Genomic DNA, 16,803 nt, shown 5'->3' with positions numbered 1-16,803 from the left:
TCTCAGAAAATTAGAATATTGTGATAAAGTTCTTTATTTTCTGTAATGCAATTTAAAAAAATGTCATACATTCTGGATTCATTACAAATCAATTGAAATATTGCAAGCCTTTTATTATTTTAATATTGCTGATTATGGTTTACAGTTTAAGATTTCCCAGAATATTCTAATTTTTTGAGATAGGATATTTGAGTTTTCTTAAGCTGTAAGCCATGATCAGCAATATTAAAATAATAAAAGGCTTGCAATATTTCAGTTGATTTATAATGAATCCAGAATGTATGACATTTTTGCATTACAGAAAATAAAGGACTTTTCTGAGACAGTCCTGTACATACATACATACATATTTATTTCCATTGCAATGTACTGTATATACTGTCTATATTTCGTAATTATATATATTTTTTACTTTTTTTTTACCCCTCCCTTGCATGTGTGTGTTAAGTGTACTGCTGCTGAACAAAGTGAGTTTCCCCACTGAGGGAGAAATAAAGGATTATCTTATAAATAAATAAATAAATAAAGTTCCATTTTTGTTTTTATTTTAATTTCAACTTTTACATCAAAACACACAAAGGAGATATTTACATACTACTACTGTCATTTAGCAGACGCTTTTATCCAAAGCGACTTACATATGAGAGAACAACACAAGCACAAAAATCACATAGGAGGCTCCAGCTGGATAAGTGCTGGTCCGACTGCTGAGAGTCCAGTTGGACACAGGTGCTGCCATGCCAGTGCTAGAATATATATGCTTTTTTTGGTTGTTTTTTTTATAAATAAGAAAGCTACGTGTAAGAAGACACCATCTTGACGTAAATGCATGCATCTTACTAGATGCCGAAGTGCTCCTTAAAGAGCTGGGTCTTTAGCTTGCTTTTAAAAGTGGGTACAAACCCTGCATGTGATATTCTATCTGGTAATGGAAATAAAATGTTACATAACATGGAGCACAACTCCTGAAAGTATCTAAATTAAACCAACTTCCTTATGTTAACTATTTGTTTCTACAGTTTAGCTGAATAGTGCTTGTCAAGTCAGTCAATACAAGTTTCAAGGCACATTCCAATTTAGCTTATATAATTTGAAGACAGGACACGTATACTAAACACATTTATACATCATTCAGCACAGTGAAGTGAAAAGCATCACAAAGTTACTTTTAGTATCATAATTTATAACTGTTAAGCTAAGCATGATTTCAGTGGTTTTGAAACTCAATTATCAGGCAAGGTGTTACATTTAAAGGAGAGCTATTATTTCTAAGGATGTTGGTACAATTTGACCAATATTCGGCCAAAAGATCCCAAAAATACAGTTGGAATGTGTCTTTTTACCGCATTGTTCAAACAGCTGGTTTAAGATGCTAGAGTCAGCCACACCTCCATCACACCCTCTTCTTCTGCAGCTTTTTATTATTTATTATTTGGGTTTAAAGCTTTGTACTACAGGGAAAGCAGACTGATGGGAAGTTGGTGGAAATAAAGATGGGAAGAGTCTTAAATCTGGTATTCAGTTTTCCAATTCCCACTCTAAGGGAGTGGCTGTAAATCCAGGACACTAAAGTATCCAGATTGCAACAATAAAAGATTCTATAAAGATCTGTAGGTGAACTGCAGGGATTCAACATTGCATGTAACCTCTATGACACACATATGAAAGTTGTTGTATTGTACCATTTTAATCAAAGCCACTCTAACGGTCAACTCGTAATACTGTAATACAAGTTCATTTCATGTAAACATTCCTCCACATATAACTGACAGGGCTGGTCAAATGAGTTTGCTTCTTCCGAAATGCAAGCTTTGCATTTAATGTATATAATATGAAACGTTTTCCATGTCAAGCATCTGAGGATGTTTTGAGCTGTTGCAGTTCGTTATTGTCCTTGGGGATCCGTCGTCCTTTGTGAAAGACAGCAGCGATCTCCTCAAAAGTTCTGCCCTTGGTCTCAGGCACCCGAAGATAAATAAACACAGTGAAGCCAAAAAGCAACGCGGCAAACAGGAGGAACACGTAAGGACCTAACAAAGCCTGATGAAAAAAAAATAAATCAAAAGTTAAGTCAGGAGAGTTTACGCGTTTGGTTCTGAAATGATGACGCGTCAGCTCACATAAGAACGTGCCCTGCAGAAGTTTCCAGCATATGTGGTGTTGTCCCTTACCTCTATGAATGGGAAGGTCATGCCTACGAGGAAGTTACTGGTCCAGTTGCAGCAGCCTGCTATGGCAATGGCTGCAGGTCGAGGTCCCTGACTGAACAGTTCAGCTACTATGAACCAGGGAATCGGACCAGGACCCATCTCAAAAAAGCTCACAAATAGGAAGATAGCAGTCATGCTGAGGTAACTCATCCACCAGAAGTCGTTCTAGGGAGAAGGAGTAGAGAGGACAGTCATTGGAAACTGTTTCCTTTCAGAGTAGTTCCTGGTTAATCAAATGAACATAAACTAGAGTACTGAGATGATAAGATTTTATTCCAAGCTGTATTGTGTAACATCAACTCTTGTTTGGTGCCCTTTGTTTATGTGTGCACTCCAGTTACCTCTGGCACCATTCTTCTCTTCATATTCATCATCTTTTCCATTTCATTTTTCAACCCCTGGTATTTTCCAGCAAAAAGCAAAAAGCTTTTTGCGGATGATGTTGTCCTGTTGGCTTCATCGGACCGGGACCTTCAGCATGTGCTGGGGCGGTTTGAGGCCGAGTGCGACGCGGCAGGGATGAGAATCAGCACCTCCAAAACCGAGGCCATGGTTCTCCATCGGGAAAGGGTGGCATGCCTTCTCCGGGTGGGTGGAGAAGTCCTGCCTCAGGTGGAGGAGTTCAAGTATCTCGGGATCTTGTTCACGAGCGAGGGAATGATGGAGCAGGAGATTGACAGACGGATCGGTGCAGCGTCCGCAGTTATGCGGTCGGTGTACCGCTCTCGATTTACCGGTCAATCTACGCCCCTACCCTCACCTATGGTCATGAACTTTGGGTAGTGACCGAAAGGACAAGATCGCGGATACAAGCGGCTGAGATGAGTTTCCTCCGCAGGGTGGCTGGACGCTCCCTTAGAGATAGGGTGAGGAGTTCGGTCACCCGGGAGGAGCTCGGAGTCGAGCCGCTGCTCCTTCACATTGAGAGGAGTCGGCTGAGGTGGCTTGGGCATCTGTACCAGATGCCTCCTGGACGCCTCCCTAGGGAGGTGTTCCAGGTATGTCCCTCCTCCCTAGGGAGGTGTTCCAGGCATGTCCCACCGGGAGGAGACCCCGGGGAAGACCCAGGACACGCTGGAGAGACTATGTCTCTCGACTGGCCTGGGAACGCCTCGGACTCCCCTCGGAAGAGCTGGAGGAAGTGTCTGGGGTGAAGGAAGTCTGGGCATCTCTGTTGAGACTGCTGCCTCCGCGACCCGGGATGGATGGATGGATGGGTATTTTCCAGCTTCTCGTGTTTCTTCTTGTTGTTGCTGTTACTTGAGACTAGCTATGTCTATATAACTACTGCTCTCTTCTAGTTTATTGACCACCACAATGTCCAGCTGGTTAGCCATCACTAGTTTATCTGTCTGAGTTTGGAAGTTCCACAGGATCTTTGTTCTTGTATTCTCTACCCCACGTGGAGGTGTCTCCCACCTTGACTTCGAGACTTCCAACCCATTCTCAGTGCAGACGCTCCTGTACACCACTTGGTTGTGGTGTTCCGTGTTTGCGTTACTTGCCTGGATTTGACTTCCTCCTATTATGTTCTGGATTGTCTCTGGGGTATATTTGACCAGTCTGCAGCTGGGACCTTGGCATTGACCCTGGTCTCTATCATGAAAGGGCTCAGAGCCTGCTCTTGTGCTGTTAATTAATTTTTCAGCGCTTTCTTTCAGACTAGCTCTTTCCAGCTACTGGTAGGACTTCTCAAAGTTAGCATCTCCCTCAACCTGTCAGTGATACATGCTGTTCACAGGCTTTTCTTTCCATGATGGTTTCTCCTCCATCACCTTTCCCTTCTCCCTTGATTTCTGCTGCTTGAGACATTAATTAAGCAGTTAATCAAGGCAGACCATTTTCTGGATCTTTGGTGTTTCATCGTGGATGGTGATTTCAGCACTCCAACCCTAAACTTAAGCCCCGACCAACTTCCTACCACGTTATACAGAGTCTCATAGTGCTGGATTTCAGATGAAATCCTCTATGCCTCATAGGAAGTTTCCTTGTCTTGACTTGATTAGGTTCCATCTCTTCTGTCAGCCAGGCTACTATACCAGCGATTGTTGGCCTGGACTTTGTTCTTTCCATTCAGCTTCCTCTTCAGGATCTGCCTTACTCTTTTCAGATACTTGGCTTTGGCCAATCTCCTTGTAGCCTGCTCATAGCTGCCATTTGCCTGGTGAATCTTTTTCTGAATATTGTTCCTTCTGCTAGTTCAGTCCCGTCAGCTGAAATAATTTTGCCCATCTTTGAAACCAAGCACAAATATCTAACTCCAGTGACCATAGTAGAAACTCAAATATTTGATTGAACAAACCTGGTATTTCAGGCCCACTGTCATGGCAACAGCACAGCAGCACATCCCTCCCAGACCAATGAGAGTCAGAGTTCGTCTCCCAGCTTTGTCTACCAGCGCAACCTGCAACACACAGTGCATTATTCATCTCTATGTTAGTGTTTGTGTAGATAGAAAGAGACAACACCAGAGTATGTTCGTGGTTTAATGTCCACGTGTTTGCGTGTATGTGTCCAATCGATACTCACAGACACCATAGTGAAAACTGTGTTTATGACCCCGACTCCTATAGTGGCGTAGACCGGTTGACTGACACCAGCTCCAGAGAAGATAGCTGTGGAGTAATAAAAAATCTTGGGGACAAAGCAAAGGAAAAGTTTAGATGATCCATAACTGCATAATTGATTATTTTTAAAGATAATAAATGATCTGGTTGTAGGATGTTTTGGTTTTAGATGAATACAACCTACATTTTTTTTATTATGTCAATTATTTACTAAAAATCCAGACCAAGAAAAGAAATTCATGTGTGCAGTACGAAGTACCCCCTGACTGGTTCCATAGAATTTAACACACGCAACTTGCAACCAGATGCTATGAATAACCAGGCCTGATTGCTTCTGGTTTGGTGGAAACTGATGATATACTGTAAGTTCAAATCTTCCTATGTGTGGATATCTAAGCAAATTTAACCAATGATGGTACCATGTTATGCTCAGAGAAAAATCAAAAACAGACTAAAGACCTACAAGTCAGAGCCCACAGACCTCCCTGAGCACGCTACATGTTATGCAATGCTGGACCAGTTGGAAGAAGACTGAACAAGTAATTTGATTGAAAGGGTTGCCAAGAGGCCTCTCGCCTGTAATGAGCTGGGACGGGCTCCAGCAGACCCCTGTGACCCTGCCAAGGATAAAACAGGTATAGAAAATGGATGGATGGATGATATGCCAAGAGAAAGCATTTTCTGACCAAACCACCAGACTACTGAAGAAATGAAGAATCGCTTTGCTTTCATGCCCAGCACCATGTTTGACAAGAACTAAAGACAGCAGAAACACCTCATACCCACTGCTCAGCATCGTGGGGGATGATCCGTGATACGGGCTTGTTTCACAGCCACAAGACCTGGACAGTCAATGAGTTGGACACAAACTCTTTTACACACCAAAGTATAGAATAATATGACACCATTTGTTTAATAGCTGAAGCTAAAGTTATACACTAGGACAATTATCTACAGTAAAGCACATCAGCAAGTCCACATCAGAATGACTGAAACTTATGAAAATCAAGGTTTTGGAATGGCCTAGTCAAAGTCCAGACCTCAACATGACTGAAATCCTGTGATGGAAGCTCAAGAGACTCAAACAAACTCAATGAACTAAAGCAATGTTGTAAAGACGAATGAGGCAAAGTCCCCTCTACAGACCAAGTCAAACAGGAAATGACTTCAAGTTGTTGATGCTAATGCTTTTAAGTCACGGGGGTACTTAATATAACATGCATGTATTTCTTTTGGGTTCATTTTTGATTAAATAATGTGATAATGAAAGATAAAGGGTTTTATGTCAGATTTTTTATTACATTTTTGGTATGAGGTGGTATTTGTCTTTTTTTCAAATTTAATTCTAGTCTATGCAGTGAGAATTTAACCACGATTTGTCAGTATTCATGAAATCACATCATAACATTTTGAGATCAATAAAGACAGAGTCAAAAAGACGGACTTTGTCACTCACCGCATTAATACCAGACAGCTGCTGGGAGAGATGCATCATGAGGGCCACAAACAGCTGCTGTCTGTACACCGGGGAGCAGATCTTGAAGAGAACACATTAAACATTGTCAAGTTAGTTATTTTTTAACAACATGCCTAAAATGCTGCGCCCAGGCATTTTTTTTAATCTATTTTGATGATTTTTGCAGAAAAATGAAAGTTCAGACTAAAGTTTAATTTGGAATGAACAGAGTCAGCAAAATGGAAAACAGGCAAATACCAGTCCAAAAGTCCAGATAGCAGTCTCAGAGTTGAACGAATAAGCATGTGTAACAAATGAACAGGAGAGTTGAATGGATTTATTACAAGAAATGCAGAAAAACAAAGTTTCTGCATAAATAAGAGCTGAAGTAAATAGAAATTATTTGAATTATTAGTGTTTATTATGGTTATTTTTGTACTGATAACCACTGTGGTGGTTCGAACTAGTGCCTGACAGTAAAAACTCTCCCCTTTTGAATTTTGAACACATGCAGTGTTCCTCGGTTTCAGACTTAAGGTAAAGAATAAAGGCAGGATCAGGATTCTCTTCTTGGTGTATGAATTTCAGCTCATAATGAAAGGATCCAGCCTCTGTGCAACCTTGAACCAGATAAGGCAGGCCGTGCACGCAGGTGCAGTATAAACAATGAATGAATGCATTTTATTGCTGATGTCTTTTAGATTTGTGTGGAAGTTGACCTCCATAGCTGGCATTATCTGTTTGCTTTTACATTTGTGTCATAAATACGTTTTTCTTTCTTCTTTTTATTTATTAATTTATTTTTATTGTTATGAATTGGATAACCTTGAATTCTAACCACGGGACCTTTACACAGGTTGTTGTATCAGATTATCGGTATTCTTTAGTTGTTAATTAATTTGGAAAATTCAGATGGTGACTGTGTCACAAACAGTATCGTGTTGAATTTCAGACAAAGCCTTGTGAGCATTAGGTCAAGTCGTCTTATACATATTTAATTTTAAAAGCCATCAAAAATAATGTGTTGTTTAAAATACGATTTATAAACAGTAATATTTAGACAGAAGCAACCTTATAGATACACACGGGAACACATTTGCTGGTACTTTTCCAATAGTCACTTAAATCTGACAAAAATAATCAAGCGAGGACTCCACTGTAAAAAGCAAATAATAGAAAAGGCAGTGTGTAATTTGTCAAAATGTATGGTGCCAAACCACAAAGCTTTCAGGATCATGTCTTTTGGACAGACGAGACAAAACTGGAGCTTTTTGACGAAACACATCAGGTCTATGTTCACTGATACAAAAATGAGGCCCTCAAGGAAAAGAGCTTCCATGAAACATGGAGGAGGCTTGGTTATGTTGTGTTCTGCAGCAAAGCAGCTGGTACAGGGGGATCTGAGACGTTTGTTCATGAGGAGGGGACCAAAATACCTGTCTACAGGTGCACAAATGTCCCTGAGAGGTACAGAAATCACCTGATCGCAGAGATTGACACAAAAAAGCTGGGAAACAAAAATATTGAGTTCATTTTTTTTGTCCAGACTTGCTTCAATAGTTCATTGAAAATATTATTCTAAAACACAATTCAAAAGCAACTCACCTGTCACCTAATTAGTTGCCAAAAGCTCCTGCGGTTGTACTTTTCCAGCCTTTTGTTGACCCTTTATAAATACTTTTGAGATGCATTGCTGCCATCAAATTGTCATAAAAATGGACTAACATTTTCCATGAAATGGCTTAATGTTAGTTCAACATCTGATGTGTTGTTTATGTTCTATTGGGGAACAAATAAGTGTTTATGAGATCTTCAGATAAATAAATTCAGTTTGTATTCACATTGTTACGGAGCCCCTAAAGGGACACGTATTTTTTTTTTTTTATAATGCGCGTGCGCGTGAAACCTTTACGCGCGCGCGCGTAAAACCTTTTATTGAGCACGTAAAGTTGTTTACTAGGGCGCAACTGGATGGTCTCCTGTTCCAGCGCTCACGTAGAACAACTTTTAGGCGTTCACTTATAAGTTTTGCGAGAGCGCATTAAACTTTTTAGTGAGTGCATAAACATTTTACGTGCTCACGTAAACAACTTTACGTGCTCACTTAAAGGTGATACGAGCGCATAAAGGTTTCACGCGCGCGCGTAAAACTCATTATATTAAAAAAAAAAATACGTGTCCCTTTAGGGGCTCCGTACATTGTACATGGCATTTTGACTTTTTTGGAATAGGGATTGAAATCATTGTTGTGTTTTTGAGTTTTGAGTTATTTCATTGAATATTGTTGGTAGTACCAACAAATGTATCCCCGTGTGAACATTGGAATCTCCCGTGTAAAGACCTACCAATGAACGGATGGAGACATTGGGCTCCTTTTCGGCCTCCTCTTTCTCCCTCTTCATCTCTTCCAGATCAGGAGTTGGGTCATATGCTCCCTTCAGACGGAGCAGACCTGCAACGAAATGTACGATAGATAAGTCACCAAAAATGTATGTTTTTGCTGACTTATATCGAAAGAAGAAAAGCTCACTTTGGGTTTGAAGCAGTCAAAATTAGTGCTCTTAGATCAGATTTCTTGTTTTTCTGTGAGGGCAGTCTGTACACTGGAGTTTTCTCTGGTAGACAATGTCGTTTCTCTGTGGCTTCAGGTCATCTGTGCTTAGGGACTAAACAGCAGTCCGAAGTAACCAGCTTTCCTAGAGTCCGCAAGGGGACTTCAATGTGAGCAACAGAGAGGCCTGAGGGAGGACAAGGCTCTCTGATCTGGATCTGAGCAGAATTCTGTTTTAAGGTGAATTAGAAAGAGGTCAAATAATCTCTAAGCTGAAGGAGTCCTATTAAGATTGTAAGCTTTTTCTGGAATCAGCTCTCAGGTACCATTGGGCCAAGGAAACTTCAGCCTTGGAAAAAAACGTAGATGTGGGAAGAGTTGGTGAAGCAATTCACAATCAGCTCTTAGAAGTTTCTGGTAAACCATCATGAGGCAATGTTGTGCGTACTGAGGATGGGGTGTTGTTGACCCTAAGGTGATGAGTTTTTTTAGTTTTCTTTTCTTGACTAAACAGATATTAAGAGGTGGATGGATTGGTATGGAAAGTCACGTTCCCAAAACACTGATTGAGAGAAAAAGAAAGGTCAAAATTTGGTGCCTAAATTTGTAGAATTCTTACTTTTACGAGCCTCTTGCTCCTTGCCGTGCAGGATGTAGAGATATCGTGGGCTCTCGGGGCATAAAGGCAGCAGAAAGGACTGTAAAATTGCAGGAGCTCCAGACAGACCAAGCAACAAGGGCCACATTGCATCATTACCAAGTATAAAGTCCAAGCCGATTACCTGCACCCAGACACATACAATTTAGGTAACATGTTCAGCATATTTTAAGAGAAAGGGGTGCTATGCATGCTTTTGTGTGTAAGTCACCTGGCTGATTAGAATACCAACGACAACAGCCAGCTGATGTAAGGCTCCCATGGCCCCTCTGTATGCTTTGGGTGCAATTTCTCCAATGTACATGGGCACTAGTCCAGATGACATCCCTGGAACATACATCAGGAGCCAACAAACGAAAGCAAATATTGAGGAAATATGCCAAGATGAAGAAGTTATCATTTCTTTCATCTTTCCAACTACAGTTAAATATATATCAAAGTGACATTATGTGCTTGAATTTACCACAATAGAAGCCCATAACGGCGCGACCCATTATGACCATGAGGTGAGGTTTCCATATCTTGCAAAGACCCATCAGCAGTCCAGCTGCTACTGCCAGAACATTGATCATTAACATGCCCTTCACCCTGCAAAATTGGAAGATGGATGATCGGTATCAACATGTACACCATGGCAATATTTCAAAACAGTTTATCCTTTTCTCTCTCTCTCTCTCTCTCTCTTTCTCTCTCACCTTCCTCTCAGGTCTCCAACAAATCCTGCAAAGAAGGAGGACACCATCCCACCAATGGAGAAGATTGCGACTGATAATGACCAGTACATGAGCACGGAGGAGTCCTTTCTGCCGTCCAAGGAATCATCTTCCATTGTGCTGTTGTCCAACGGAGCGGACCTCTCTGACCACACACCCAAGGAGATGGCATAGTGCTTTTGAATGATCTAAGACGCAGACAAACACATCGTCAAGAACAGCTACAAGGCTACAGTTACAAGTAACTTTGTCGAATAGAAAAAGAACAGAAAAAAGATTGTTGAAGCCAAATTAAGAAATGCAATTTGGCTATCAGCTGCATTATTAGGAACGCTTGCTCATAATGTTGTTGACGCAATGGATGGAAAACAAAGCTCCTTCTCCAAAAGACTCAGTTGTCTTAGGGGACGTTATGGGAGATCTGTTCTACCTCATGCCATAAGCTTGTACAAGACATAATCTCTGACTGACAAATAAAACTCATACCACGTGACTTTCACTCACTTTTATTATACCTCTCTTCTATATTTATAGTATCGATAATATACCCTGTGCGCTTTTAAATTTATATATTTCATAGTCGGTATGTTCATAGTTACAACATGTTGTATCAGTGACACACATTTTAGTTTATTGAGGTTATATAACCTGAGAGATATTCTACTATCTTATCTTATCTTATCTTTTGTTGTCTTAATCTTGCTGGTGTAGCAATTAGATTTCCCAGTCTGGGTTTATTGAAGTCCATCTATCTTTTTAAATCACACGGCAGGTGGAACAGCATGACATTTTGCTCCACTTTTTTCCATCACTGTTCCACCTTGGGAGGTAGTGACAGCGATGTAACGGGCATGAAATGAGTTATGTGTGATCTGTGGAAATGCAAACCAGGGACATGAGAGTGGCTGCAAACCTGAACAGGGGATAACATCGATCAGTCACCAAGCTGTGTGACCGCTATTTGAGCCTGCTCTCACAACACTTAGCAACCTGCAAGTGTCTCCATCAGAAGGGAGGGAGAAGTCAAACCAGCATTTCCCTCCTGGAGCAGTAGAAGAACAGCAAACACCAGCAGCGGGAGGGGGAAACCCAGGCCAACGCTGCTGTGTGTGCCGGACTGAATGAACTAGGTAGATTGTTTTTTTTTCTTTTCATTTGAGTTTATTGAACACTGTGATCAGACATCAGGGACTTGATGCCAACCGTGGACTACAAAGTAGAGAAAATTACTATCGTCCAGTAGTGGAAAACCTTCATGCTTTCTGAAAGGACACACTCAGGAGAAAGAATATTACGTCTTTAATGGGTTCCCTGTGAATGCACAGCTGGAAACTGGAGGTGGAATAAAGAAGGATCTCCAGTGCATCCTTATACCGCAACCGTAATTGCTTTTAAGGTGGAATAGTATTTACTTGTGATGACCGCTGCAGACGTATTCATGGCATGGGCACTACGTGTATACGGTTTCAGGCAATGGTCATGATGACCTGCTGAAGTTCAAAACAAACATCATAATGGAAAACACGGAATAAACAGGGATTTCAGAGACTTTGAACGTAGCATGGCTGTTGCTGCCAGATGGGGTGGTCTGAGTGTTTCAGAAACTGCTGGAGAGCAATGACAGTAACTTGAATAAGCACTCATCACAAGTGAGGTATTTGTAAACGCAGAGCAGATGGGCCACCGCAGCAGAGGACCGTGAATGCAGCCATCCCTGCTCAGAACAGGAAACTGAGGCGACATCATGAAAGCTTTGTATCAACAGTTCAGGCTGGCAGTGTTGTGTTGGTGCGAAAGATCGATTCTTGGCACATTTCTGGGGCCTCAGAAACAACTCAGCATGGTTTAAACGCCACAGGCTACAGAAAAACTGCTGCTGATCTTTAAAACCACAGTGTACCAATCTTCTGATGCTGACTTCCTGCAGGACCATGTCACAGAGTCCAAATCACCTCAAAATTGTTTCCTGAACATCGCAACAACGTGGCTGCTCAGATTGTCTCCACATGTACCAGATATCATTCAGGAGAGCATCTTTAGTACGGAAGACATGAAAACTTGAAAACCCACGGCATCTGTGTGATGCAGTCATCTCAGTGTGGGTCAAGCTCTCTGAAAATTGTCTTAAAAACCTTGTTAAATCTGTGCCAGAAAGATAAGCAGCAGTTCTAAAGGCAAAGGGACATCTAATCGTGTATTAGGAATGTGTACCTAATAAAGAAGCAGGTAAGTGAGCATGCAACTTTGCTCTCAGAAACTGTTGTTCATTAACATCTGTGGGACGAGGAATCTTCTCCACTCAAAGAGTCTTTGTCCTGTATTATACAGTGAATACAGTGCCGGCAGTGAAAAAAGATAATGAATTCTCAACACATAAGCCAATAGAAAAAGTAGAGGTTTCTGGTTATGAAAGCAATGCAGCCCCCTTCAAAAAAAAAAAAAAAAAAGGGGGGGGGGGGGCATTTATATAGAAGAATTGTCAGGTTGAAATGATGCTGCAGCAAATCTAAATGTGCTGTGCTGTCTGACTTTCAGGTGAAACAACACCTAAATGGCTATACAAGGAAACTTAAGAGACAAAGGAACCATGTTCTTGGTCTTAGACTATTATGTTACTCGGTACTGCAGAAAAGTGCATGCAGACATTATATTTTTATGGCCAAACTCATTTAGACCGTTAGAAGTCATTTGATAGCTCAGTGAAAGTGGATATCCCATGTTATAGAAGAGCATACAGAACCTTCTGCGGTGCATTGATGACTCCAAGACTGTATCCAAACTGCAGGGATCCCAGTGCTGCTGTGAAAACAGCCAAGGCCAGTGTACCTGTTAGCTGCTGCAGGAGTGAGACGAAAGAAGTTTGATATCACACACACACAGTAACAAACAACATGTGCACACACACCAGCAATCACATTAGTGTCTATATACAGTGAAATATTGCCATTATATATTATATTGTCTCATTATAGGAAAAAGGAATCATGAAATCCACATGAAAAAAAAAATGTTTTTTTTTAATGAATCCTTACGTTCCCCGGCTCCATGAGAGATCTGTCGTATTAAGCAGGAGGTTGGTCACGATGGTGAAACCTGGATGTCTGATCACGTTCTGTTCACTTTGTCATTGATGAACCCACGGGTACACACACACATGGACATAGTTAATGATATACTAATAGACTTGAGGAGGGGTGTACAAAGTCTCAGGGTCAAAGCCGATACGAATGTGCTCACTTGCAAAAAACAACACAAACACACAGACTCCTTTAATGTGAGTTTCATTTATTTCTCTTTCACAGCATCACTTTTACAAAAAAATATTAAATCCCAAAACAGGACATTAGAAATGCTTTTTCAAAATAAAGAAAACACTAATTAAACAGAATAAATGAGACAGTGGGTTCATCTTTGAAAAGAGAAACCTCAGTGTACGACCACAGTCAGAAAAATTAATAATGCCCCATTCAGAAAAAAGACAAACAGACACACGTGAACACCCAGGGAAGACAGCGGTTTCAGCTTTTTATTTGCTAAAAGGCTAACCTGTTCAGATCAGTGTAACGAACCTACGGCTGCACAGGAAGAAAATACTGCATGGAGTTCTTGGGAAATACAACAGAAAAAAAAAATTAAATAATCATCAGAAAAGAAGTGGAAAAATGATTTTTGAATCATTACATTAAATTATCACTTTCCATTTGAACAGAGAGTCCCAGATAGCGATGTGTCGGAGAAAGAACAGAGGAGTGGCAGAAGTTTTTTTTTTTTTTAAACCCATCTGGTAGAGGTGTAAAAAAACCATATCCTCATGGAAATATGTTGCATGGTTGTGCAGCTTCTCACCAATGAGAAAACAAATAATCATTTACATTACCTCACAGGTCCAAACTATTTCCAAAAGTCAAATGTGGCAAAACAACATGTTCATATCTGCAGACAGGCTCTAAGATAACCACGTTTACTCTGACTGGATATTTTCATTTTGAAACACTGGTTTCAGCTTTTTATTGCTGAAAGCTAACCGGTTCAGACCAGTGCTGTGTGCCTGTGTACAAATACCTGCTGTTACCTCCCGAATCATTGAAATGAATGTTTCTGGATTAATTGGGTGCTTCAGATTTTTCACATCATACACCTTCCTCCATGTGACATAGCCGGGGCTGATCGGACCCCGGCTTGTATCCAGATGGCTTACCTACCATGACTCTCCTATTTTGAGCCACAGACCTTTTTAGCCAGTCTATGCCACTTTGGAGGTACCTCAAATAGCTCTTCTCCTCACCTTTCTGTCGATACCTGAAATACTGAAGGCTCTGGCCAAAGAAAGACTGTGAAGCCTCTGCATCCAACCTCCACTGGGAGGCACCTCACTTTCCATCCCGCCTGCTGACAATCGCTGACTAATCCCACACACTTGGAGAGCTTCCTCTCAAAGGCTTCTCCCAAGTGGTCTCTCCACGGAACGGTCAGCTCCAGCAGTACAGCCTGTTTGGTGGACTCAGAAACAAGGATGATGTCTGGTCCCAGGGTGGGAACCGCAATATGACTGGGGGACATCAGCTGCCACTGGAGGTCCACCAGCAGCTGCTGGTCTTTTGCAGAGGTCAGGATACCCTGAGGCGCTCTTCCAGCAGGAGTTGCCTGCTAACCAGCTATGACAAAAGCAATAGACTTCGAGAGTTGGTACTGCTTTGCCCACAGCAGTCCTGCACCGGCAGCTTCTGCAATGGACTTGAGGACTTGATCATGCCTCCGCTGATAGCACCCTTCTCCAAGTGCCCTTGCATAGCAACTGAGGATGTGTTTTAAAGTTCCTCGCTTGAAACACAAGGGTCATGCTGGTGTCCCTGCTAAGCTGCATGTGTGCAGGTTTGATGGGCTTGGAAGCACATCGTACACAACCATGATGAGGAACTTGATGCGATGAGGCTTGGCTTTCCACAGCTCTGTCCAGGGTCCTTTCCTCTCGACCGCATTCTCCCATCTGGTACAAGCTGTCTGATGTTTCATCCCTGCCGCCTTGCTAGATCTTGTCTCCTTTACAGCAGCACTCACTTCATCTTGAACAGGGGCTGCTTCTTTCCACCCTTGGTCTTCAATTGGGGAGTTGAAAAGGATCCTAGCCCAGCTCAGCCTTGCGCGACCATTCCCACCAGGGTCCTGTGGTGAGCAGACTTACCTCTGCCATTTTGGACAGCATCCTTAGTCCTCCACTTTCTACCGGTCCTCACTTGGATTCTAGAATTAGTCACCTTCGGATCACATGAATCCCTGGACTGCATCAATTTTCTGGCTCTTGTTATCTTGACTTCCTCCAAGGATTCAAGGGGCAGTTGCAGCTTGTTGTTACACCCGTAGAGTGTGATACTGCTCAGGCTCTTGGATCTAACACAAGCCATATCTAGTGATGGTTGTTGAACCCTTCTCCAAGGTTTTGATTGGTGAGATTGGGACATCATAGACAGGGAGGGGCCACATGATCCTTCGGAAGAATGCTGTGTGGATAAACCCAGATTTGCACTTTCCAGGTAGGCCAGATTTGTCCACATATTTCAGCCAGCCATCCAACTCAGCAGGTTGACTAGATACTGTATATGTTATGTGTCTCAAGGAATTGTCATAAAAACCTTGCCCAGGCTCTTCACTTGTTTCCCTGTGAAAGTTGGGATGGCTAAGCCTGCGATGGACTGGTACTTGTCCTCCACCTTACCTTCCCTCAGCACCATAGATCTTGATTTGGTTTGTTTTAAACTTATCTGGGCCCACTTGACCAGCTCATTGAGGCCCTTTAGAATCAAGCTGCACCTGTGACTGATTCTGTAGTGACTCTGGCTCAGCAGACTTAGTGAGCATGACCATGGCTGAAGAAAACAGAATCACAGTGATAGTGCACCCTGTGATGATACCATCAGCTTGTGCCAGCTTGATGTAAGTTCTCCCAAGGAGACCATGAGGGGCTCACCGATTAGGTCTCTACACCTGCAGAGGATGAAATGTTTTGTCAGAGTGAGCTGGCCAATAGTCTGTGCCGGGTCAATAAAACTGACAAAAACTGTCTTTGTTCTCTTTGGTCATCCGGATTAACTGAGTCACCCCACGGGTGTGCTCCATGCAACCTGGCATTCCTGAGATGCCTCCCTTCTGACCTGATGTGTTGATGTAGGTGTTCTTCATCAAAACTGCTGTGAAAAGCGGCTAAGGCCAGTGTACCTGTTAGCTGCTGCAGGAGTGAGAGGAAAGAAGTTTGATATCACACACACACACACACACGCATACATACATGTACTATAACATTAACAACACACACACCAGCGAGCACATTAATGTCTATATACAGTGAAATATTTCCAATATATATTATATTATCTCAGTATTTGTAAAGGAATCATGAAATACACATTAAAAAAAAAAAAATTTCTATGAATTCTTACGTTTCCCCCGTCCGCGGTAGATCCGGCGCATCAGGCAGGAGTTTGGTAATGATGGAGAAACCTGGATGTCTGATCACGTTCTGTCCACTCTCTCATTGACGAATCCACGTGTACACACACACATGGACGTAGCTGCTGTTAATGATATACTAATACACTTGAGGGGTGTACAAAGTCTCAGGGTCAAAGCCGATACAAATGTGCACACTTGCAA

The 16,803-nt window shown here is 41.9% G+C and overlaps 1 protein-coding gene across 3 annotated transcripts; it reads right to left on the bottom strand.

Annotated features, from left to right (window-relative positions):
* Positions 1 to 523: 523 nt before the first annotated feature.
* slc2a2 (solute carrier family 2 member 2) lies at positions 524 to 16,652 on the bottom strand. Of its 3 annotated transcripts, none has more exons than XM_061744259.1 (13): positions 16,590 to 16,652; positions 13,188 to 13,274; positions 12,896 to 12,991; positions 10,138 to 10,343; positions 9,906 to 10,030; positions 9,654 to 9,769; positions 9,404 to 9,566; positions 8,579 to 8,685; positions 6,234 to 6,314; positions 4,740 to 4,844; positions 4,513 to 4,614; positions 2,172 to 2,375; positions 524 to 2,040 (listed from the first exon to the last, which is right to left on the bottom strand). In XM_061744259.1, the coding sequence occupies exons 2-13, from the start codon at positions 13,200 to 13,202 to the stop codon at positions 1,849 to 1,851; spliced, it is 1,512 nt and encodes a 503-aa protein (XP_061600243.1). In that variant the 5' UTR covers positions 13,203 to 13,274; positions 16,590 to 16,652; the 3' UTR covers positions 524 to 1,848. The 3 variants fall into 3 exon arrangements, with proteins under 3 accessions (XP_061600243.1, XP_061600242.1, XP_061600241.1); XM_061744258.1 differs by having other exon boundaries at positions 13,188 to 16,378; positions 16,590 to 16,644; XM_061744257.1 differs by lacking the exon at positions 16,590 to 16,652 and having other exon boundaries at positions 13,188 to 16,517.
* Between the last annotated feature and the right edge of the window lie 151 nt (positions 16,653 to 16,803).

The sequence above is a fragment of the Cololabis saira genome, chromosome 16, assembly GCF_033807715.1.
Source record: "Cololabis saira isolate AMF1-May2022 chromosome 16, fColSai1.1, whole genome shotgun sequence".
Classification (NCBI taxonomy): Eukaryota; Metazoa; Chordata; class Actinopteri; order Beloniformes; family Belonidae; genus Cololabis; species Cololabis saira.
Note: the sequence above shows the minus strand (reverse complement) of the source record. Positions and strands in the feature narration are given on the sequence as shown.

Bases quoted from the DNA above. Each gene is read 5' to 3' on its own strand.
- slc2a2 (XM_061744259.1), bottom strand. The intron at 10,031-10,137 runs GTGAGAGAGAAA...CCAATTTTGCAG, and splicing joins GTTGGAGACCTGAGAGGAAG to GGTGAAGGGCATGTTAATGA. The intron at 6,315-8,578 runs GTAGGTCTTTAC...GTTCTCTTCAAG, and splicing joins ATGTCTCCATCCGTTCATTG to ATCTGCTCCCCGGTGTACAG.